This window comes from Sander lucioperca, chromosome 3 (assembly GCF_008315115.2).
Source record: "Sander lucioperca isolate FBNREF2018 chromosome 3, SLUC_FBN_1.2, whole genome shotgun sequence".
Classification (NCBI taxonomy): Eukaryota; Metazoa; Chordata; class Actinopteri; order Perciformes; family Percidae; genus Sander; species Sander lucioperca.
Window position 1 is genome coordinate 16075662 of NC_050175.1, and position 25040 is coordinate 16100701.

Here is a 25040-nt window from a genome sequence, read left to right on the forward strand (position 1 = left end):
TTGACACACCAACAAACTGTATTTCCACATCATTTTTGGAAGCCATATATTACTTTGCACTTTTGTGTTCTTTTTCTCTAGTACATGGATACATCAGAAGGTAACCTGGAATTAAATAATTCACTCCAAATAGTCTGAGAAGGATATTGAAAATATTGAATGATTGACATTTCAGGTATCATGATGGCTGTGGTTACTTAAAGGCTAATGCACATCTTGTATACTTATGATGTTATGGATACAAATCAAGCTCGTGACCTTGGTCATGCATCATCCTCTTTCTCACTGCCTCTTCAGTGTCTCCTAAAGCAGCAATGACATTAAATAATCTGAAAAAGTAAAGATATGAAATGCAATGTAAATTCTCACCATATTGCTTGTCACGTTTTGACACCGTGTCTTAAGCATCTTGATTACAGTAAAGCTCAGCGTTTGTCCTCATTATGACTCCTAGGAGCCTCGACTCACCTTGAAAAGCCCAGTCACCCACATACACACATGCCCACAAACACACACATACACACACAGGACCCTGTGCGAGGCTAAAAATAATACCCTTCCTCTTCTCTTCACACGGACACACACAGATGTACACACTTAATCTACACGGGCCCTTACCTACACATACATACACACAAATATGCACAAGAAGCTACATAACACGTATACACACACGCACACACACACACACACACACACACACACACCTTCCCCCTCTCCCAGCCCTTGTCAGTTGATTGTGTTATTACTATGCTAACCAAATCCTTATAAATGTGATTTAAGGCTTGGCGGCCCCGCACTCCTGTTTTAGCCTTCTGCTACTGTGTTTTACTGGAGAGAGGAGGAGTAACAGTGGGAGGGATGAAGAGAGAGGGAAAAGAAAGAGAAAAAAGGCATGGGGAATGAAGAGGTCGGAGTGGTATGGGGGAGGGAAAGGTGAGTTGGAGACAAGGGAAAAGAAGAGCAGTTGGGAAAGGAAGGATGAGAGATGGAAAAGCGGAAGAGTTGAGCAGGAAGGAGAGGAAGAGGGAAAGAGAGATAAGGAGTCAGGAAACCAGAGAGAGAGGGGTTGCTACGCATTCCCTCAACACTCCCTCCTATCCAGAGAGCAGTAAAGCGTCAGTAAAATAAAAAAAGGAAAAAAGCATCACCTGCATCTTAAATGAAAATTTCAATTGAAAAACTTAACAGCCCTTCAAATTGCAGAATTTTACACGCGCCAGTAAAGCCTAAATAACACTCAACACTTAGAGGGAGAGGGGGAGGAGAGGAGAGAGGGAATAAGGGAGGAATGGGGGGTGACAACGGAGGTTATTTTAGGTGGTTGAAGGGAGCTGTATCAAGGTGACTGGATTGTGTTTTTGCAATTATGGACTTTCTACCTGCAATCTTATTCTCTGTGCATCTCTTACCTGTGTGTTGTTTTCAGTCTGTTGGAACAGACAACATTTTGATCAGACAGACAGAAGGACATTCAGTAAGGTAGATGAGAATATAATCAAAAAGACAGAAGAATGCAGAATGACTAATTCCACAAACAGGTAGAGAGACACCTCAACCCTCCACAAAGACAGACGAGAAGGCAGTGAGGCGCGCAGATAGGAACATAGACAGACAGGGAGACGGGCTTCTTGGTTATTCGTGGGGTTCAGTGGACCTTTGGTGGTAATTGAATCAGTGTGAGTGCTGAGTAGAGCTAGCATAAAAACCTGTTAACCCAAAAGGTCAACTCTCTGCATTGTTTATTTAGCAGGGAGACCAGAGAGAGGGAGCGAGGGAGAGAGAGAGAGTGAAAGAGGGAGAGAGACTACAAAGCTTGAGTAACAGAGAGAGACAGAAGAAAATTAGAGAGAGATGGGGGAGAGGGAAGGAAGGAGTCAGAGCAAGGAAAAGAGAAGAAGGAAAAGACAGAAGGACAGATGTAGATAGAAAGAAGAGTGGGTTGTTGGGACAATTTGTGATCTGTAAAATCAGCCAAGCTTTACATCACCATTTTTATACTGTTGTTTATTTGTGTGGGAGATGTGTGACTGGTTGGCCGGCTGCCATTTTTATGTAACTTTGAATCTTTACTTGTGATGTGCCTCGCTGTGTGTCTGACTGTACATTATATATAAATTGTGTGTGTGTGTGTGTGTGTGTGTGTGTGTGTGTGTGTGTGTGTGTGTGTGTGTGTGTGTGTGTGTGTGTGTGTGTGTGTGTGTGTGTGTGTGTTGCTTTTATAAATCATTGGGGTTCATCAGTAAACTCACCAACAACAACATTTTAAAGAATTTTTAGTTTAAATTACAGTATGGATTAGCAGTAAAATATTGTGTGTTGTATGCTAAATATACCAGCAAACTTAAAACATGGGAGACATACTGAAAAAGATCATCATAGTATAAAAATGAGTAAGTATGAGGAAAAACATTTAAATTGTGATAAGCATTAAGAGACTAAGAGACATTTGAAACTTTTAGGAGAACTGGAGCGTCCTTGGCCAAACACTGAATGTTAGTTGGCATCTCTGTATTAAGTAAGGCCTATCACTTAGTAGATACACACATACATACAGAAAATACACACATTCTTACACAACCGCTGTCTTATGTGCACGCATGCTGACGTACACAAATACATGCTTGCACACTTTATCTCTCACACAGTTATGCATGCATACTTTCAACCGCTCATCTTCTTTCACCCTCGCGCTCTCTGTCTCTCTCTTACGCACACACACACACACACACACACACACACACACACACACACAAACACCGCCATCTGGGAAAGCCGTTAGCGGTTAGCGGTAGCACTTAGCGACGCAGCACGCTCCCTCAGTCCGCTCAGTCACCTTGATCTGCTTGCCCTTCACACAGCACCATTACTGGTATACTGCATCGCTGTGGGTGTGGGCATGTGAATGTGTGTCAGGAAGAGTGTGTGTCTACGTATATGGACATGCATCTGTGTGTGTCCATTATAGAGCAGTACAGTGGGATGTAAATGCTGAGGGAGGAGGGGGAAAGGGGCATTACCTTCAAATGAGCTACCGTGGAGTGAAATATCCCTCTGACTAGTCTTGTGCAGGTTCTTATCCGTATCATGTGACTGTGTGTGCCTGTGGCCTTCTGATGTGCATCTCTGTCTGCCATACTTCTAATACTAGTGAGCATCATTTCCCCTCTGGACATAAGAATTGAAGGCAGTGAACATGAATACATAGTAGACCCAAATTAGAAATGTACTTGAGACCACAGCACAAACACAAAATATGTTATAAACATTTGCACAAAATTTGGTATCCTGACCTGAAGTTCTCAAACTTGAAGTAAATTACTTATATATACTCGTATCGCTCTTTGTAATTACTAAAATGATGGGTCATATGAGTGTGTTTGAATGCATGTGTATGTCATATATTTGTGTTTAGCAAAGCCTACAGTGTTTCCAGCAGTCCAGCCTGGCCTACACATTACCTCATTGAATTCTCTGCTGAAAGATGCACAGACTCATATTCAAGTCAAGTACAGCATAAATCCATACATATAATCTCGGTTTGCTCAGGGGGAGAAATTGAGAGAGAAAGAGTGTTTCCATGTTAATCCCTTGGATAGGGATGGCAAAATCACTCTTTGTCCTTCTGATGTCATTCTTGATGTTACTTGTCAAATAATTCTTTAGAACAAATTCCCCTTCTCTCTTTTCTCTCACTCTCTTATAAGCACACACACCAAAAGTATATTTATCTCTGGCCTTTTTTTCTTTTCCTCTCCTTGTCATTTATCCATTTCTTTCTCTTTACCCCCAGGTCCAGGACCAGTGGACACTCCAGCTGTATCTGGGCTCTACCCTCGAAGTGTAACAATTAGCTGGGTTCCTCCCTCCCAGCCAAATGGCATTATCATCAAGTATACCCTCTATCTTTGCCCCAGCTCCATCTCTTCTTTAGATTTCAATCCCAGCTCAGTCTCCAGTACCAGCACCACCCTCAACTCCAGCTCAGGTCATAACCCAAGCCTATTGCCCAGCACTGAGGGTGCATATCTCAGCTCAGGTCATGACCTCAGGTCAACATCCAATCTTACCACCCAAGGCTCAAGCCACATGTCCATGTCCACTGTCAACACAGGCAGTAATGACAGCTCAACCACAATCCATGGCACTAGACCCAACCTCCTCCCTCACCCTTTCACTAGCTTGAGGCCTGGAATCGCAGAAGACAACCAAATCGAATCCACTGGTGTAAGCAATACAAGCCAAGGCCCCGTTTCCATCTCATTACACCCCACTGAACCAAATACTGCCAGTGTAAACCCAAGCCCCAGTCTTTTACTGCCACACCCAGAATACAATGCAACCAGCTTGAATACTGAACATATTGTAAAACAAGACTCCTTTCACAGCATTGCTGGTTTCTTTAGTGCAGCTTCAGATTCAAGTTCATCCCTTCTGTCAGTCACTGTTCCAGGGAACACCACTAGCTACACTTTCCTCGACCTACTGCCATACCAGGCTTACAGCCTCCAGGTACAATATATTAGAATGCTACTATGGTAGAACACAATACTGTACCGCACTGTATAGTGTGATAGATTCAACATTATTATGCCATTTAAAATGTAAAATATGTAAATACAGTTATTGTGTCACAAATAAGTAGTCTATTTTCTATCTGAGTATGTTATGATGAATAGAAATACAATAATTAGATTTTTTTTTATTAGCAATTGAATAATCATATGTGTTTCCAGTCACAGATGAGGCTGAATTTCTAAATGAATTTTTGATGTTGCAGCACCCTTTGTTTTTCTTTTTGTTTCCACAGTCATTGTAGCATGGCAGTTGAAGGTGTCAGAATTGAGAATCATAGATTTAGATAGCGATTTACTGACTGAATAAAAAACTTCTAGCCTTACAGTGATAACTCTAGAAATACAAATCACATTGGGATGTGACAAAATTGTTCTCCAACATCTAGGTGGAGGCGTGCACCAGTGTGGGTTGTTCAGTGTCTGGGATGTCTCAGGACTTTCGTACCCTCCCAGCTCCCCCTGAAGGGGTTCCTGCACCTCACCTTTACTCTGACACCCCCACCTCTGTTCTCTTGTCCTGGGGTGCACCGGATTCGACCAATGGACCACTGGAGCGGTGAGAGATGATCACATGCATACACTTCAATCCCTCTGTGACACTCCTGCTGTATTTGTATACAAATTCCAATGTATCTTGTGCTGGCCATAGGTGGCTGATTGAGCGCAGAGTTGCTGGGACCAAACAAGTCTCCACAGTGGGCCATCTCCCACCAGACCCTCCCCCTCTTTCCTTCCTGGACTCTTCATCAGCGCTCAGTCCCTGGACTAGCTACCAGTATCGACTTGTGCTCCATAATCAGGCTGGCAACACCACAGGTAAGGCCATAATTAACAATGACATCTGCCCAAGAAGTATATATGTTGAAATTGACACTGTCTAGTGCCAGCTTTACTTCACCGCTTTGTGTCCAACGTTAAGATAAATGTTTCCAGCCTTTGTTGTTTCGCAGTAGGATCTTTAACCACATATTGTTACATACTTGCAGGACCCTGGGTCAATATCACCACCAGACCTTCTCGGCCAGCTGGTCTCAGTCCACCAAGGGTGAAGGTCTTGGGGCCAGAGTCACTTCAGGTATGGGCGCCTTTTTTAAAGCTGACTTCTCTCAGGTTCACTAAAACCCTCTTAGATCTGGCATGAGAGCACAAGAGCCTGACATATTCTTGAAGCACACAAATATAATCTAAGTCAGCCATGCTGCTACTCATAGTGAATTACAATATATCCTATTGCATTCAACTGATAGAAGGTTTCAGAATATCAGCATTTAGAATTTAAACAGAAAATACACAAAACATATCATGCAACTTCAGTCACAATACAAAAGACAAAAGCAATGTCACACTGATTCCTCTGTCATTCCTTCTTGAGATTTAATGAGAAAGAAAAACATTCATCTCAAGGTCCCCTTCGGAAAATGGGAGGGGCTGTGACCCTGTCTGAGGCAGCTTCCTTCCTGTCGGCCATTTTGAAGGAGGGGCCAGAGTTAAGTTCCACCGCTGGCTAATCCCACATCAAGGCCCATCAGTGAAAGCCACTGAAACAATATTGTATGCATGCACACACACACACACACACACACACACACAGATACGCGCACACATACACACACACATATGCACTCACAGCCTCACACTAATGCTAACTGCAGGAAAATGCTAATGCCTGTCATAATTTCAGAACCACCCCTGTCATCTCTGCAGAAGCACAGCTTTAGGGGTCATAGGTCTCAGAAGAAAAGTGTTCCTTCCTGGTTGTTGCTAATTGGACAGACAGGCAGGCTGCTTCCTGGTTACAAATTTAACCTTGACAAAACAGACAGGATTTTGAGTATCTTCCTTCATTCTCTAAATGATTTCTTTTTCACCTCACTTCATGCTCATCAAGAAATTCACTCTCCCTCTTTTATGTTTCTTTTTAATTTGCATGTTTTGCATGTTCTTTTTATGTAGTGATACTCCTGGTCAGGATATCAAGGTGAAGTCTACTGAATGTCTGCTTCTCTGATATTAAGATGGCATCTCTGTTATTCACAGACAGTGTCCTTTTGGCTTTATCAGATTGTGAGTGGAATAGTTAGTGATGTGTGAGTGTGAGTCAGTAAGGGATGGAGATCAACACGTAGATTGTTGTAATGCAGGTTTTGTATTTGACTTCAATATTAAAAAGAGATCTCTACAATAAAGCAAAATGAGATCACAGATACAAAATAGATGGGTTTGGTACAAAAAAACATTAAAGAAAGACAGGCAATGTTTGAAAAGGTAACCACTCTAATTGTATGTATTTGCTTCTTTGTTAGTGTCTGATTCACAGCTAGTGATCAGTTTCTCATTCTCAAACTTGTTCTCTCTGCCAAGATAGTTGTGCTTTAGCTGGTAGTTAGTCATTCTGAAGGCACATCGATGAACGTCAAATTAAACCATTAATTTGATTTGGGTCGTGTTTGGATCTATGACCCATAATTTTCACTTTTCACAAATCAGAAAAAAAAACTCAAAGATTTGGGACTTGATCCCAAATCCTGATAGTTTGTTTGCAGGATGATAATATAAATGTACCTTAAAACGTAAGAGATAATGTTGATGCATGTATGAATAGATTGTAAAATTGTATTGTCAGCTGCAGAGGTTGGCACTCTCAGTGCCTTTGAGTTTTTTCTGAATATAATAGCATAGATGCACAAAGACACACAAACATAACACGTGCACCATGTCCTTACACACACACCTATTCTCTCTCACTACCAACTTTATTATGTCTCTCTCTTTCTCTCTCTGCTCTCTCTCTCTCACACTCATATACACATACACAAATATAAACACACACACACACACACACATACTGTACTGGCCTTAGCTCCAGTGCTCTGTGTCAGCCCAGGGTCTCTGCTGTCTTCACCATTTCCAGATTACATCAGGCTATTCAATCTGTAAATGACTTCCACCACAAAGCACACCCAACACGCACTTTGGGAAATGAGCTACCTAACTCAACATGACCCTGCCCATATGTGGTTGTGTGTATGGCTCACAGTGTGCGTGCGCGTGTGTGTCCTGTATCACCTCACAGTGTCACTTGTTAAATGAATATCAAGGTTGCATGAGAAATAATTATTCTTGACATCTATTCATAATACTCTCATCAACATTGACCACTTAATCACCTAAACGCATAAGTCTCCACAAGCTCTGAACATTAACACTGTTTGTGTGTGTGTGTGTGTGTGTGTGTGTGTGTGTGTGTGTGTGTGTGTGTGTGTGTGTGTGTGTGTGTGTGTGTGTGTGTGTGTGTGTGTGTGTCTGCGCCTGCAATTGTTGAATTTAGGTGTAACTGTTTTTGTGTGGATGTATAAACAAAACATTCATTGTATAGATATCTGTAATTCAAACGTGTAGAGGTGTGTGTGTGTGTGTGTGTGTGTGTGTGTGTGTCTGCGTGTGTGTATTACCTTTTGTGTGTGTGCCAGTTACCTTCATCTTCACTCTGAAATGCTGACAGACTGAACTGTTTCCAAATCAGATGCAGTGCTCAACAACAGCAAGCTTTTGTTTTTGCATGCAGCAATTCCATTACCAGCCGTTTTCATTATTTTAGCATGGTGTTTGTGCATGTGCACGTGTTTGTGTGTGGGTGTACCCTGTTTTAAATTTGATGAAAAGAATCTTCTGCTCAAGTCAACGTCAGGTTATCTTTCCCCACAACAGATTTTTACACACACACACACACACACACACACACACACACACACACACACACACACACACACACACAGTGTGATACATACCCAGGTGACATTGTATGCACACATGGATACTAGCTGCACAATATCACTGGTAGCACTTAACTGACTACACATGCATTTACACTGTGATGCAGATATGTGTTCGCATTAGCACACAATGCAGACTCTGCACATGCACACACATGCACACACTTTGCCATAACTTCCTGTAGTTCATCCATCTAAAAGCTTTCTGCCGTCCTCAGCATGCCAAGAACATTTAGAATGTCCAGCCAACCAATGAGATGGCTTTTCAGGGATAATGATAGGACAGTTAGGATTAAGTGAACTAGGCCTTTAGTTTTCTCTGTACTCTGATTTATCCGGATACTTTATTTGAAATGAACAACCCAGAACTTAAATCTAACACAATTATGTTTCAGGTCGCATGGTCGCCTCCTCTTATTCCCAATGGAGAAATCCACGGCTATGAGATCCGCCTCCCAGAACCCCGCATCTGCCATGACAGTGGCAATGCTTCTGAGCTCAACGTCACAATAACGGACCTCATTCCATACACAAACTACAGTATTACTATGTTGGCGTGTTCCAACGGTGGTGGACATGTTGGAGGTTGTACTGAAAGCCTGCCCACGCCTGCTACTACATTACCCACAACCCCCGAAGGCCTTGAACCACTGTCTGTAGTGGCAGTCAGTGAGTCCTTCCTGGCCATTTCCTGGCAACCACCAAGCAGGCCCAATGGACCTAACATCAGGTAAGATGGATAATCCATACCAAAGGTGGCATAGTTACATGATGTGAGTCTTAGACCACTGGGCTTAGATGGCATTCCACATTGCTGCTTACTGTACGTTGAACATACAGTATATTAATACAACACTGATGCAATGATGCACCATCACAGACAAATTCCCTTGTTTTTCTATCTCATCAATCGACCAATAGTAACACTAGTACAAAAGTAATTTTAAATGACAAGAGCTTAAGAACATACATTTGGTTTGTAATGAAGACACATCCAGTGGTTTACTGTAATCACATTACTTTTCTTAAAGTGCCCATATTATGAAAAAATCACTTTTTCTGGGATTTGGGGTGTTATGTTGTGTCTCTGGTGCTTCCACACACATACAAACTTTGAAAAAAATCCATCCATGCTGTTTAGAGTGAGATACGTTTTCTGAATGTGTCCTGCCTTTAGTCTCCGGGTGAGCTGTTCAAAATCGGCACGGCTTGTGACGTCACAAAAAACACGTGACGTCACGAAACAAGCAGGCTAACCATAACCATTAGCTTGTAGCGTTAGCATGCTAACGCTAATGCTAACGCTAGCATGCTAACGCTAGCATGCTACCTCGTTCTCAATAGCAAAGCACTGCTAAAACTAGGGCTGTGCTCGATTGAAGAAATTCTTAGTCGACTAACACTCATTCAATAGTATCGACTAATCGATTAGTTGATTTAATCGACAGATCTGTAAATCTGAGTTTCTCCGCAAAGAGTCATGCAAAAGCACCACTTTAATTCTAAGACTGACTAAGACCAAAACGACCGATTAGTCGACTAATCGACTAAGAGGGAGCAGCCCTAGCTACAACACACACAAGTTCACCATAATCTACAAAAGAACTACTTACATGTGCGCCCTCATTTAGAAGTCTCCCAGCTAATCCTGCCTTGTAACTGACCGAAGTTGTAGAAACAGCCTTTCTTTTACTGTCTATGGAGCTAGCTAGCTGACATGATCTACATCTGAGCTACTGCGCATGTGCGAGTGCAATCAAAGATAGTACAGAAGAAGAAGAAGAAAAGAGGTCTCACTCTGTAGCTAAAACAGAGACCAGCTGAAAAGAGGATCTGCAGCAGTGAGAGAGAGCGGTGCAGTACAACAAAAATATGGTGTCTTTTGAAAATTAAACCATGTAAACCTATTCTGGTACAACCTTAAAATACAATTATGAACCTGAAAATGAGCATAATATGGCTGCTTTAAGGAATGCAGTAGTGTAAAACTGTACTATTGCTCTTCAATAACTTCATTACATTTACTGGAATGAAAACGAAACTTGTGCAACTTTCGGATAGAATTATGTTTAGTCATATTTAAAATGTCTGTCAATATCAATCAAGGATAATTATTTTGCCTTGGCCCATTGGCCAATCTACTGTCCGAACATATGTAAACAAGGAGATAACATAAAGTACAAAATGACAGAGGGGGGATGATAAGTTTGTTAAATGGATATACTTTTATTATTCAGAATTCACACCATTTAATTAATATAAAATATCACAATGAAATATAAGTGGTATCCAGGTACGATATACCTGTTCACATCAGTAATCCTATGATGATTCAGTCAACCTTCCCACTATCAATCAGCCATGCATAACTAAATCTATTGCTTTCTGAAGCTCGTAGGAATTTAACCAAGTCAAAGAAAAGTAAGAAGACGGTTTAAAATAGTTCCGTACATGAAAATACAGATCCAAAATCCAATACTAGTAATTATCAAGAGCTAATATGAGTGGACCCCAATCTGTGTAACAGTCATAGCTTTACATAATTTGAATCAACCCTGTGTTTTTATTAATTAGCTAAAGCCCAAAGTTAGAAACACTGACATCTATAGCATGTTGTTATTGAGAGACAAAAATTGTTGCTGAAAAACTTAAGCAAACAAGCAGATAGGAACACGTTAACAAGCTGCTAACATGAGTGCCCTGGTAATGAGCTAAATGCTGTGAACTTTTTAATCAGTGTTTTCTCAGTCCTATTGCACATTCTGGTTCGTTTTGTTCTGTCCTGTCCTACTCTGTCGGTGATTAGGGCTAAAATAAAGGTCCATTTTCCTGGCAGGCGATTAAAATGCATGTCTCTGTTCTGCTCTGCTCAGCTCTGTGTGTTTGTCTAAGTGGGTTTGTTAAAAGGCGGCATTAAGCCCTTCTCTTCTGATTACAGCAGAAATTAGCATCACTGTAGGGAGAGGAAAACACAAACCCTGCAGAAAAAAAACAACAGAGGGAGGGGTGAGATACAGTGAACGTAAAAGAATAGAGATGATGAAAAACAGCAGAAGAGGAGGAAATGAGCGATAAGGAGAAGAGTCAGTTTAAAATTTTGTGTGTGTGTGTGTGTGTGTGTGTGTGTGTGTGTGTGTGTGTGTGTGTGTGTGTGTGTTTTTGTGTCCGTATGCAGGCATGTGTGTATTGCCTTCATGTGGGTACAGCGTCTGTCTGTGTGCTCATATTGGTGCATTTGTGAACATGTGTTGGGTGTTAATGCATTCCTAAACATCCAACCATGTGTGTGTGTGTGTGTTTTCTTTTATTCAAATTTTCCCTTCAGATACAAGTTGCTCAGACGTAAAACCCACCAGCCCCTGGCCATCGCCACGGTCCCTACGGTAACAGCCATGTCCCCTCCCCCCTCTGAAGATCTCCATCGCTGGCTCCATGTTTACTCCGGCACCAAATTGTTCTACCAAGATAAAGGCCTAAGCAGGTGAGATTACTGAAATGAGCTCTAGAGCAAACGCCGGCGCCGCAGCAAACCGTGTGTGCAGAGCCGATCGGCGAGCTGCCGCTGATGCCGATCTTTTAATACCGCTCAAAGATACATTAAGCAAATATCCCAAAGAATTAAATTGTTTTTCACACAGCGTTCCCTAATCTCAGTTTGGCACTTGGTGGAAGCTAATTTTTTTTCCCTCTATGCTTGCTAAGCGGCTCTGTGTGTACTCTTTTCGGGTTTATGTCTCTACTGTGCTTTATTCAAGTTGCAAACTTTTCAACATGTCAGCTCTTTTCACTTTGCAGGATTATTTTAATGTTGTTTGAAAGTACTTTATAAGAATTTAATTTGTATTTGTTTAATAGAAGTTACCATATTATCAGGACTAACAGTAACTTTACAGTAAAATAATAGATAAAGGTAGACGAAATTGAAGACATTAAGATCCCCCACATTCCACTTATAGAGCATCACTATCATATCTGTTATTTATTTCTGTTATTGATTCACAAGTCAGTACTTGTACCAGGAGCTTGTCTATATTAGCATTTGTTATTTTTTCTTGCCCAAGCTATTTTTTAATGATTGATCGAAGAAACTTTCAAGCCTTTTATTCAGAATCTTGAAGATATTTCTCAGCAACAATAGTAACTTTTAACTCACAAGGAAAGTAAAACATATTGTAGCCCCCTTATCAAAACCACCCATATTGTCTCTCAACAGATTTACCCGTTACCAGTACCAGTTAGTGGTACATAATGACGTGGGCTACTCCTCAGGAGAAATTGTTACGGCAGTGACCATGGCGGGGGTTCCCCACCACCCTCCATCTTTGTCTGCCTACGCTATCAATCACACTGCTGTACAAGTCAACTGGACACAACCCTGTAAGATTACCCTCTCGCTTAAATACACACACTCAAACACACAGTCTGCCCAGCAAAGGTCTTTCATAGCCGTATATTCTACAAAGATTGTTCTGTGACTTGACAATTACAAAACAGTGAAATTAGAGACTCAAAATGATGTGGGGTTTTTTCTGCTCCCTCACTCTTCTTCTGCTCCTGTTGTGTCTTTCTCAGCTTTGCAAGATCTACAGGGAGAGGTGGAATCTTACTTTCTGACAATAGTGTCTGCCCGGTCAAGTCAAATTTTGGCTTTCCCCCGTGAGATCATCTCCACAGTAATAAGTGACCTTTGGCCCAGCACGACATATCTGTTGTCTGTACAGGTGTCCAACGGAGCACATAATACATCTAAGGCAACAGTTAACGTCACCACAGAGGATGGAGGTATGTGTACTGTATATCTGTGTAATATTCAGTCAACAATTGTTTTTAGAAGTTGGTTAAAGTTTGCCTTCTTACTTCCTATATGTGTGAGGGTGTTATTGTGCAAATACTGTTATGTGTGTATGAGTGTGTCATGTACAGTACACAAATTCAATACATCCAAGAGAGGTGTCTTTGTTAATGTGCGTTTCTCTGCCTCTCTGTGCTTCACAAGAGATGTTAAACACATCATGTAGTGAGGCATGAAATCAATACAAAGTGTGTGTGTGTGAGGCAGATTTAAGGTGTTGTAAAATGCTTGTTGGCACCACACGCAGACAAACACATGCAAACTGCACACAGCCACATACACAAGCAGTGTTCTACCGGTCAAAGACAGCAAACATGGCTGTTCCCATGTCTTATGCTGGCTATAATTACTATACTTCATATTACAGTTACAATATATAACATGCTGTTTTCCAAAAAAAGCTCTAAAATTCTATAAAAAACAAATCTATACTAAAATAAGTGAAATCATATATGTCCCTTGTTGAAATGGGAAACATGCAGAGACATCACTATGACATCTCGTTGATAGAGGTCTCACAGCTTTAGCTGTTTCTGCATAATCAGTTAATATTTGTAAAATAAGCACCTGAGACTTTATCAGGATGTAATTTTCTGCAGCTTTGAGAGAGTGTATTTAATGAAACATGAGCAACGTATATCAGTTCTCAAATCTACTAGTATTTCCCTTTTCAGGTAGGTTCAGCTTTTACTATCTTTAGATCTGAATTGCACAGGATATCCTACTGTCATCACAACTTTTCTCTCCATTTCCCTCTCCAACTCTCAGCCCAGTCTCTGAGCATTTAAGAGTTAGCTTTCAAATCACTATGTAATAATATGTCAAAGGCCATTCACTCTGTCTGTTGTTTTCTTTCTGTTTCTAAACATCTTTCTTTCTCTTTTTTCCCCTCGCAGTTCTCTTTCTTTTTCAGTATAATCATACAGTATGTCAAAGGCCTCTCTCTTTCCCTCTAATCTGAGCAGTATAATAAAAAGTGCATTAAAAACATTAGAAAATCATTAGGTGCTAAAGGCAAAGCACGGCTCGTTTAACTGAGAGGGCTCTGGAGGTAATTTCATTATTTTACAGCCATAAGAGTGCACACACACACACACACACACACACACACACACACACACACACACAGACCAAGGCCAAATATATTTTAACTAATGCAGCCCAACCCTACCAACCATCCTAACATGGCCCGCAATCTATAGGGCAATGCTAACATCCAGACTAATTGTCAAGTAAAATGTGTGTGCGTGTCTGTGTGTGTATGATTAAAAGAAGCTCAGTGTGCAATATTGCGTTGATAATGCCATCCTGCAGTAAATGAAATGTAGAGCAGTAGGTTGGGTTTAGGTAAGTGCATTGGCAGCAAATGAATTGGGTTAACTTCTCTTAGCTGAGTGCATTTTCACTTAGAATAATAGATGGAGTCTGTATGATTACCTCTCTCACACACCACCTTTCATATTATTTCCCTCTGTTTGGTTTTCTCTCTCACTTTTCTACTCACAACTTGATTTTGTTATACAGTTAAATTAACAATATTCCGTGTTCTTTCCCCCACTCTTTGCCTTTAAATTTTGCTCACTGTCTCTATATCTTCTTTTTTACTGATTATCTCTTTGTCAGATTTTCCCATGTCCTTCACTGTCTCTGCCATTCACTCGTTCCTATTGCCTATTCATCTGTAACTCATGTCCTATAGGTTATAATATTATAGGAGTTGTGGTTTGTTATCAGTGCCCTCTGTGGATGTGCTGTAAAAAGGAATTCTTAGAGGAGTGAACTAAGGGAATTAAAAGAAGTCAGGGAATTTGACTGACAGGACAGTGAAAAACAGAAAGGTAGAGACTGCCATTCACTATTGCCTGTGAGACAGAGAAAAATTGAGGGAGTGAGCTGATCATGCAGAATCAGTCTGTTATTCTTAGTGAACTCAGCACTCAGGTAAGTGAATTTAACCCAATTCATTTGCTGCCAATGCACCTACCTAAACCCAGCCCACTGTCCTACATTTCGTTTACTGCTGGATAGCATTATCAACGCTATACTGCGCACACACACACACACACACACACACAGACAGACAGGTGGTCTCCCTACGTCTCTAGACTCACAACACCCCTGTGCCTTATAGGCACACCGACACACATCCCTGTTTCTTTCTGTGTCACACACACAAACACATTCTCTGTCGTGCTGTGTGCCCATCTCTATCTCTTTCCCTCTCACACACACTCATGTTCATACACCTCTTGAGTAGAGATGGGTAAAAGTGTATGCCTAGATTGATTAATGTTACACGTCTGTTATAAAATGTGAGCGCATACTCATGACCTCATAGTTACAGCACAGTTTTAACATCGCCTTTTCTTTTTTACTTTTACAAGCTTGACCTGACCACTAATGCAGCACTATTTAAAGATATTTTAAAGATTTAGTTGTGTTTTTCTGTTGTAAAAAAAGCACTGTGTCAAGCAGTTGTCAAATACATTTGTGTGAAAATGTGCCTCGGAAACCACCAATACCATCTTTTGCAACAGTCGAGATGGTTAGCAAGCTTACTTGTGTGATGTTGAGAGCATTGGTTCCATATCACATCTCAAACACAGACAACGTCTCATATCTTCATATCTTTGTCTCTTCAAGCTGTAAAACATTCTGTTGTTCTTTAAGAATCAAACAATTTTGGGTCTCTGTACTCACATGTGCCATCCTCAGAGCCAGACGGGATGTCAACCCCAGAGGTGATTCCAGTTAACAGCAGCACAGTACGTGTGCTCTGGTTTCCTCCTCTACGGCCCAATGGAGCCATTACTGGTTACTACATCTACCTTAATGACCGTCTTCATGGCAGTGTAGACAACAGCTCAGGGTCCTACCTGCTGGGGGAACTGCGGCCTTTTACTGTCTACAACGTACAGGTACACACACGAACAAAAGCAGATATGCACACAGAAAGGCAGACACACAAACATGTTCATTATGTTGTTGTCTGTTTTGTTGGTGTATTTCAGGTGGAGGTGTGTACCGTGTATGCATGTGTGCGGAGTAATGTTACTCAGACAACTACTGTGGAGGACTTGCCTGCCGACCTGGCCACACCGCACGCACACGTGATCAGCCCCAGGTAATACAGTGATGTACTGCAGATATTTTTTTTGTTATTCTTTCTGCATGTTCTCTCTACTTTATTTCATCTTAACCATGCCAGGTTTGAGGTTCATGAAACTTTATAGCCTTTGGTTTGACTGTAGTAATCGTTAATGTTTATCTGCAGCGCAAAAGGTTGGTTTGCATGTTTTGACACAACAGAATCAATACAGCTGGCACTAACAGAGTAAATGGTTGAGCTATTTTGTCTTATGAGGGCAGCACAAGATGTGGGCTTGATACAACAGGACTGAATGAAAATGTAATTTTAATCAGCACTAGTAACCTCTATATCAATAAAGAGTAACATTATACATTGTCTGTATTACACAATTTCAGTTGTACTTTAACACCAGATTTTACACTAATATACACTATACAGAAATACTAATGTATTACAGTATTTTGACTATTTAATGGTACTGTAACATATTACCTTGAAGTTGCTTTCAAAATGAATACAAATATGATGGTAAACTGACATTTTATTTGCAGTCAGTTGAATTTAATGACACTTAAAATGCTCTGCTTCCCACGTTTGACCTAAATCTCATTGTTGCAAATCTTACAGTTGCAGAGGAAGTAGTGATTTGTGGATTATTTTCTGTCTAGAAGACTCTGGAAGTTGTAACTCTGTGTGTTACTACACAGGTCTTCCCTCTGCCAAAGCTGTCAGAGATAAAAAAGAGGAAAATCAATAGTGAGAAGTGTATAAAGACACACACACCCTGACACTGTAACTCAACTTTGTCAGGCATTAACCATGCATGGATGCATGTGTGTGTGTGTGTGTGTGTGTTTGGTATGACAAAGTTTTTGTGTGCCTCCCAGTAGTGTGAAAGGAGTGTGAAGGAGAACACACCCTCTCTCTCTCTCTCTCTCTCTCTCTCTCTGTCTCTGTCTCTCTCTGTCCTCTGTGTGTGTGTGTGTGTCTCTCTCTCTCTGTCTCTCTTTCTCTCTCTATCAGGATGGTGAGGCTGGACTGGTCCCCTCCAGACAGACCCAGTGGGATCATGCTGGGCTATGATGTCTTTAGAAGGACCCTGAGGCCATGTGACGTTGGGTCAACAGGGGTCACATCCTCTGTGGGGGAAGAATCAGGTGGTGTAAGCTTCAGATGTTTCTACTTGCAGTGTCCTGCCACTCATGGTGTGTGTGGGACGTCCTGCTTCCATCCTGACATTCAGGTGATTATGTTCAGCTCATTTGGTACTTTATCACATACATTTGGTATAGACAATACTTCATTAACATTGATGTGCTGAAGGAAGGAACAACATTTACAGTTCAAAACAATACAATATTGATTGTTCTGAAGAAGTACTGCATTTTTCACTTTTTGTCAAGACTATTGCCTAAAACACACACTTTAATATGCAGCATTTAGAGAGTGTGCTGTTGATCTATGTAATAATAAATGAAAAGCAAAACATAACACAAATGTTGATAAGGGATGTATTAAGAATGACACATTTTGGGGTAAATTTTTCTCCTGCTTTGCTCTGCTATGTTCAGTCTTTCATCTTTCTTCTGCTATAATCCTCTCTCCTCCGCCTCTTTTAACTAGAACTTGTCATGAGTAATCATTGAAACCTTTACTGTCCAACAACAACATGTGTAAAACAAGATAGAAGTCCAGGGTCTTTGCTCAGGTTGCTGATCTGAAGTGGAGAATACATTGTTGCTGTGTACTCCCTCAGGATATTAGTCTGCAGATATTAATCCACACACACACACACACACACACACACACACACACATATAAAGAAACACAGATGCTCACAGACAAATACACACTCTCACATTTCCTCTTCCAAACGCAAGCTATGTAAGTTGGATGCACGGGCATCCTCGGAGTGATTAATTTATCTAAACAGATTAACTTGTCATCTGCATTCACTTCCATCCTTGTGTCATTGAATGCCAGCCAAGTTGGCACAGTGAAACTGCCCACCATACATAGACCCCCACAGCACCCAATGGCACAAACAATAACAACAATTCAGCTCACACTTACAAATAAACACATACACACCTACTTAAGAGCCACACTCATGTACCTAAAACAAAATCTCCTATATCAAACACGTACACAAACATCTATTGTGAATTGGTATTTTGTGTGTGGTATACTATATATAAAGAAAGCCCAGAAACAATCATTTTTAGGGATGGTGGCCCTACAAAGGAACATTCCCCGTGATGATCAATATCCTCCTCTTTGGCAGATAGTCCCATACTTTCAATGCACACACATAACTGTACCTGTGTGGATTGAGTTTACATTGTCCGTATGTGTGTGTGCAATTTTATGTCAACCAGGTTTGCTGCAGTGGACTACTGTACACTAAGAAACCACATCATCATTGCTGTGAGGGCAGTTACCTGAGTTTGAGTAATTCTTCCAATCCGGTCTGCTGTGATGGCAAACTGCTCGTAGCTCTCCCTGACCACCAGTGCTGTGGAGGATACTATGTTCATGTTAAAACCAGTGAGTGTCAAATCACTTCATATATGTTCACTTACATGGGATTTGCTCTTTTCTACATGACTGGAGTATAATCTTTCCCTTGTCGTTCAAGTGTTTCCTTCATCTGTCCTTGTCTTTGTAGATGAAAACTGCTGCCCTGACCACTCGCAGGGCCGGGTCTCAGTGGGGCTGGGTGACAGCTGCTGCGGGGGGGTTCCTTACTCCACGAAAGGCGGCCAGCTCTGCTGTAGTGGGAGCCTCCATGATGGCTATGGGGTCCGATGCTGTGGAGGCCGGATTGTGGATGATACACTGGTGTGCTGCGGTGATGCTGAGAGGGGGGAAGTGCATTCATATACCCCAGGTGAGTGAAGGAAACACATAAATATGAATATCAACTAACATTCTCTGTTGTTAGAATATGTTTATATTTCAATAAAAGGGAGGAAATTAAAAGACATTTGCCCAACAACGAAAGTACATTTGGGTGAAGTTGAATGGGCTGCTGAGCCTTCTGGATAGAAAACTGTTTTTAGTGTATTGTACTAGAAAATCCTCTATTGTAAAATCCAATCAACAAAAAGGTCCTTTGTTCAGAAAACTAGTTACTCTGGCCCAAAAAGGATTTTGCCAGAGTTTAGTCCCCGGTGACTTCTTAATGTGTATGGTTGGGAAAAGATAGAACATGATAGGACAAGAGAGTTAAGCAAAGAGGGTTGAGGTAGACACATGGTGCGGGAACGTGGGGTCGTTTCCCTTTCTTCCTCTCCCGCAGTGTCCCAAAGCACCCGGATACCATGGCACAGATGGGACTGTGTATGTGTGGGTGTGGGTGTATGTGTGTGTCATTAGACATCTTTGTCATGGCAGATGATGATGAAACACACTCTGGATGGCACCGTTGAGGGCACTGCCAAGCACACAGCAGGGCAAATACACACTCATTCTCTCCTTCACATAAACACACACACCTTTACACATATCGACATATTACATACACTCACACATACACACAAACACACACACACACACACACACAGTCAACAGGGTGCCCTCGGCAGGGTTCCCTTAGTGTTGAGTGCCAGAAACAGACACGTGGACTCTATTCATCACACATAAACAATGGCCCATATGGGCAGGCCTATAGTACTCCATTAGCCTATCCACAGACACACTGACACACACACAAACACACACACACACACACACACACACACACACACAAGACCCCTATCCACACAAAAATACATGCATGCTGGAAAAAAGTTCCTAGAAAGCAATAAAGCAAAACAACAATACTTTTTTTGTCTGTTATCATTTGTAATTTGATAGTATTCTACACTGTTACTCTTTTTCCTTTTCTTCTCCTTCACTAGATCCTCTTTTCTCTTCCAACCGAGCAGGCTAGATGGTCATCCTTCATTTTAGGTGGCCTCCCAAGGAGTGCATATGCTCCCCACCTCCTCTTCCTCTCCATCTCCTTTAGTTATTTATTTCACATCTCCTCTGCTCCTTTGTCATCTTCTTCCTTACTTTTCCTCAACTTATTTCCCCACCCACTCTACTTTTTCCTCTGGCCTCTTGCTTCCCTTCTCTCTTCCCACCACCTACTCTTCCTCCTCGTCTCCTCATCCTACTCTTTCCCCCTCCTTTCTTTTATGTACCCCCTTCACATCCACTCATCAGTCATTAGCGTTAGCTTCCCCATTGAGAACATATGGTATGATGGATCGTAGGGCTAGCGGCGCTAGCAAGGGTAAGGGCCATTTGCCGGGTGCACTGCGCTGTCGGGTAGCCCTGGGGCCAGCTATGCAACCTCGACCCCACACGTCTGTTTCAAGACACTCACACTAACACACCCAACATGCACACAGCAACACCTATTATAGGATATGCTACTTAACCTTGGCACTACTCACTCCCATCGCTGCCTCTCACCATGTCCAGGGTTTTGTATTTTTAATAATATGGCTAGAAACGGATTTGTGAAAAAAGAAAGAAAGAAAGAAAACGCAAGAGCAGACTACAGATTCCATGCAATTCTATTTAAAATAAATGATAGTCTAACTTCAGACAAGTTACGTCGTAAAAATACAAAATACAGAAAACCAAAGTGAGAAAGAAATAGAAATACTTAATAAAGTACTGTACATTTATTACAAACTATAGAATACATTTGAATCCGAATTTAAATTATAAAAAGAATGAAAATGAAAGAAAAGATTGAAGGAAAGAAACAGAATGAAACAGATTAAACATTGTAAAACAGAAAATAATAAAATATGAATCAAATAAAAGAAACTGAAAAAAAGAAAGAGGGGGAAAGTGAGTGAGAGAGAAAAAAATCCAGAAAGAACAGAAGAGTGGTGAAGAGCTAGATGGAGCAGATTAAAGGAGGAGTGAAGGGTATCCCATTGTGTCCAGCTGATAGACTAGGTTAGGCTGATGTGATTATGGGGTCCCTGAAGTGCGATCTATCACACATTACCGTCCACACTGTCAACAACCATACACACACACTGCAGGGGAACAGCAATGCCAGGAGACAGCCGTCTGGCAACAGGCACACGTACCGGCTTGCATGCACATGTGCACGCGTAGATATACACACAAGCATCCACACACAAACACAACAATAATCATACACTTACATAGCTTGCATGTGTATACAAATGCAAGCTATGTTAAGTGTGTATGGTTATTGTTGTGTTTGTGTGTGGATGCTTGTGTGAATTGCATCCACATGTATGCTCACAAAAATATGCAACACACAGTATGAGCGTGCACACACACACACACACACACACACACACACACACACACACGGTCAGAAACCTCACCCCACCTGTCCCAAAGAAACAAACCCAAAGCTGAGCCAATTGACAGTGTTCTTCTAAAATGTTATTTTTGGTTTAACTAAATTGATATCATTCCAGTCCATTTTACCCCAATTATAGAAAGTGGTTTCTTGTTTATAGTACTCAGTCTTCCAGCTATCTACTGTACACCAGCCATATAATGGCTTGCACCTGACTTGCACTTTTGGCGTGAGTGCCCTTTTTAGGCTTCAAATCTATTTTCCTCCACTTTACGAGCCTAACTGCATTCATTGCGTATAAGTTCCTGCTTACATGTGTCTTTATTCAAATCTATCTGTTCAAGTAACACTAATATACCATCTTAAATGGCAGGCCTTGCTTCTGCTCTGATCAGTTTTACTATTTGGGGTATTATTGAGATGGTCTTTATAATCCTTTCCTCAGCATCTAGTTGTTACACAGTAACACAAAGTCTCCATGCTAAATCCCTCCCTTCCAAATCTGCCAGTTTGTTTAAACAGCTTTCATTTCACTTTCAAGTCGATTAAATACTGTTTGTTTTTGGACAGGAGTGCTTCAGTTTTCTTGCAGCATTTCCTCCTGTGCAGGGTGGAAACTAACTTTTAAGCTCTTCATTTGCTCCTCTTTTCTTCCCTCTCTGGGTTTGTATGTAAAATGTTTAGTTTAGACTTAGGTGAGATTAGATGGTGTTTAAAGGAACGTGTGTGGTGTCTTTGGCCTCCCATTGCTCCCTGACTCTCCCATAGTCCCCTGCCTCACAGTGCGCGCTCCACTAATCATTTCCCCATTCACACACTCTTTATATTGTACAGTTCTTTAACTCTTCCATCTGCCCTTCAACCCTGCCTTTCCCATTTCTTATTGTGGGTGCTACCATAAATGCCCGCCACACCTCACTTTTTCTTAAAGTAAGTAAATCTTAAAAATGTATGCATATCTTTAACTCCTTCCCTTACTCCCTCCCTCTGTCCCAGCCCAGCAGGCCCCATCCAAACGTTCAAGGACAAATCTGAATATCCCTTTTCACCGTTTAAGTGTTAAAAGCCTGGCGGTGCTAGGGTGTTATCTTAACGCGCCTTGCCGTGCCATCATCAGAGTGCGTGATGAAAATGGCTGTGATGATGCTAAAAGAAAAAAAGAGGAGGGGGAGAAAAAGTAATAATCAAATATGTTTTTCAAGGGCACGGTGACCATTTGCTGGAGGGAAATTATCCCAGTAGTTAAGCTAGCTCACTGAGAGCCTGGCGGAGTTGTGAGAGTGGATGCGTTTGTGTGTATAAGTGTGTGCAAGTGTGCATGGTTTAACTTGGTGCTTGCATGCTTCACTTTCTGTATGATACTGTATATTTATCTGCATGTGTTTGCATTTTTACACGAGATTTTTACAAGAGACACACATCCCTCACACGTCCTTTCATTGTTCCTGCCAAAAGATTCTCACTCAGTTTCTGAGTTTGTCTCTGTGTGTGTGTGTGTGTGTGTGTGTGTGTGTGTGTGTGTGTGCGCGTGCGTGTGTGCGTGTGTGCATGTTTATTATTGCCAAAAGCCTCTCATCAATGATGGGTAGCAAATGGCCAAATGTAGTGCATTCCAAACAGCAGCGTCTGGCTACTTTAGAAGATCGAGTACTCTCTGAACACAAGAAGACATTTCTCTCTCTGTTAATGTATTTATGATGATGGCTTTTCTATTAGGTTTGCTTAAATGACTGGCAAGAATCAAACCAGAGGCTGTCAGGAGCACAGAGATGAGGACAGTCTGGTGTGTGTGTGTGTGTGTGTGTGTGTGTGTGTGTGTGTGTGTGTGTGTGTGTGTGCGCGTGCGTGCGTGTGCGTGCGTGCGTGTGCGCGCGCGCGTGCACGCGCGTGTGTTATTTGCCTTTTTGTTATCCTTGATTTTGTTACTGTTACAAATTTTCTAAAGTTAAAGGAGAACTCCGGGCAATTTTTACATTAATCTTGATCCCTATACTTTTTTGAGTACTGTCTATAGCAAAAACCAAGCCGAATTGGTGCTAGCAACATGGAGCTGCTGTAGCTAATGCCCAGAGCTCCCGTTAGCTAAAACGGCAGTTATGGGGGTATAAGCTAAAGAGTGCCTGTTCCTGCTACAACTGAATTCCCACGGGACTTAGCGATACTACAGCTAGCCGTCTAAAACACTATTTTACTGTACAGGACCCAAACATAATTTGGTCCGTTTCCATGTAGCATATTCACTAATATGGTCATAACCACTACAGTGCTCAATTACCTATTTTTGAGGGTGAAATAAAATACAATTTTTCGCGGCGAAAGCTTGAACGGTCTTCTGGAAGACATCCACCAGACCAGCGGGCGCTCGTTGTATTGTTGTCGGCCGCGTGAAGCCAGGAGGGCGGGGAGGAAGCAGAAGCAGGGACGCCGGCCGGGCATGCTAGCCCGGCTAAGGAAACCGCAACGATCGACACGGACAAGACTCTACTCACCAACGCCAGATGGATTGCACACTAAATGGATATTTATGTTACAAATACACACGGGCCTGCAGCGTGATGATTATTACCGGAGCCTGGCTGAACACACTCACTCATCCCAGACGGCAGCCAGCAGCTAACAGGGTATGTGCATTTCAACAATGGCTAAGTTGCTAAATGCATCTTGTTGTCATGTAAGGGCCCTGTTCATGTTGCACAGACATTTTAATAGCATTTTGAATCTGTTAAGAGGCACAAAGGCACTCTTTAGCTTATGCCCCCATAACTGCTGTTTTAGCTAACGGGAGCTCTGGGCATTAGCTACAGCAGCTCCATGTTGCTAGCACCAATTCGGCTCGTGGTTTTTGCTATAGACAGTACTCAAAAAAGTATAGCGATCAAGATTAACGTAAAAATTTCTCCTTTAACATGAAATACATACCTACGAGGTATGGGTAGGGAGTAAATTAGTCTCTCTTTGCCAGACCCTCCTCCAAAGTGCGCTGAAGGAGGGTCTTGCTACTCCACATAGCATTCGGGGATGGGAGGAAAATGTGCTCTGATTTAATGGCATTTCTTTAAACCAATCAGAATCTTCATAGGCGGTGCTTAACTCCGCACAAAGCCACTGCAAAATAGTTGTGCGAGAGAAAACTTAGATTGGTCAGATAGTCTAGCTAGCTGTCTCAATTTACCCCACAGAGATCTGTGGAGCAGTCAAAAATAGTCCTCATAAATCCACCGACTTTAAAATTCCAACACAAAAAAAGCGGAAGGAAACTACAAAAAAAAAAAAAATATAGTACATGCATCCTGCGGCACCAGAGCAATCTCTGAAGTGGAACGTCAAGGAGTAAATTAAAACACAAAAAGAGTAGTAGTACCAAACTTAATTCATGGGGTGTTTGATGCAGATGAAATTTGCT

At 41.6% G+C, this 25040-nt stretch overlaps 1 protein-coding gene across 1 annotated transcript in view; it reads left to right on the forward strand.

Annotated features, from left to right (window-relative positions):
* The window catches only part of ush2a (Usher syndrome 2A (autosomal recessive, mild)), a 245699-nt gene that overhangs the window by 148519 nt on the left and 72140 nt on the right, over nucleotides 1-25040 (forward strand). The window contains exons 50-62 of the mRNA XM_031314426.2: nucleotides 3794-4512; nucleotides 4964-5133; nucleotides 5227-5393; nucleotides 5564-5652; nucleotides 8746-9080; nucleotides 11676-11831; nucleotides 12564-12727; nucleotides 12923-13132; nucleotides 15918-16120; nucleotides 16214-16326; nucleotides 17317-17536; nucleotides 18672-18840; nucleotides 18962-19183. Of these exons, the coding sequence (XP_031170286.1) occupies nucleotides 3794-4512; nucleotides 4964-5133; nucleotides 5227-5393; nucleotides 5564-5652; nucleotides 8746-9080; nucleotides 11676-11831; nucleotides 12564-12727; nucleotides 12923-13132; nucleotides 15918-16120; nucleotides 16214-16326; nucleotides 17317-17536; nucleotides 18672-18840; nucleotides 18962-19183 (2937 nt within the window). The remainder of the gene's footprint in view (nucleotides 1-3793; nucleotides 4513-4963; nucleotides 5134-5226; nucleotides 5394-5563; nucleotides 5653-8745; nucleotides 9081-11675; nucleotides 11832-12563; nucleotides 12728-12922; nucleotides 13133-15917; nucleotides 16121-16213; nucleotides 16327-17316; nucleotides 17537-18671; nucleotides 18841-18961; nucleotides 19184-25040) is intronic.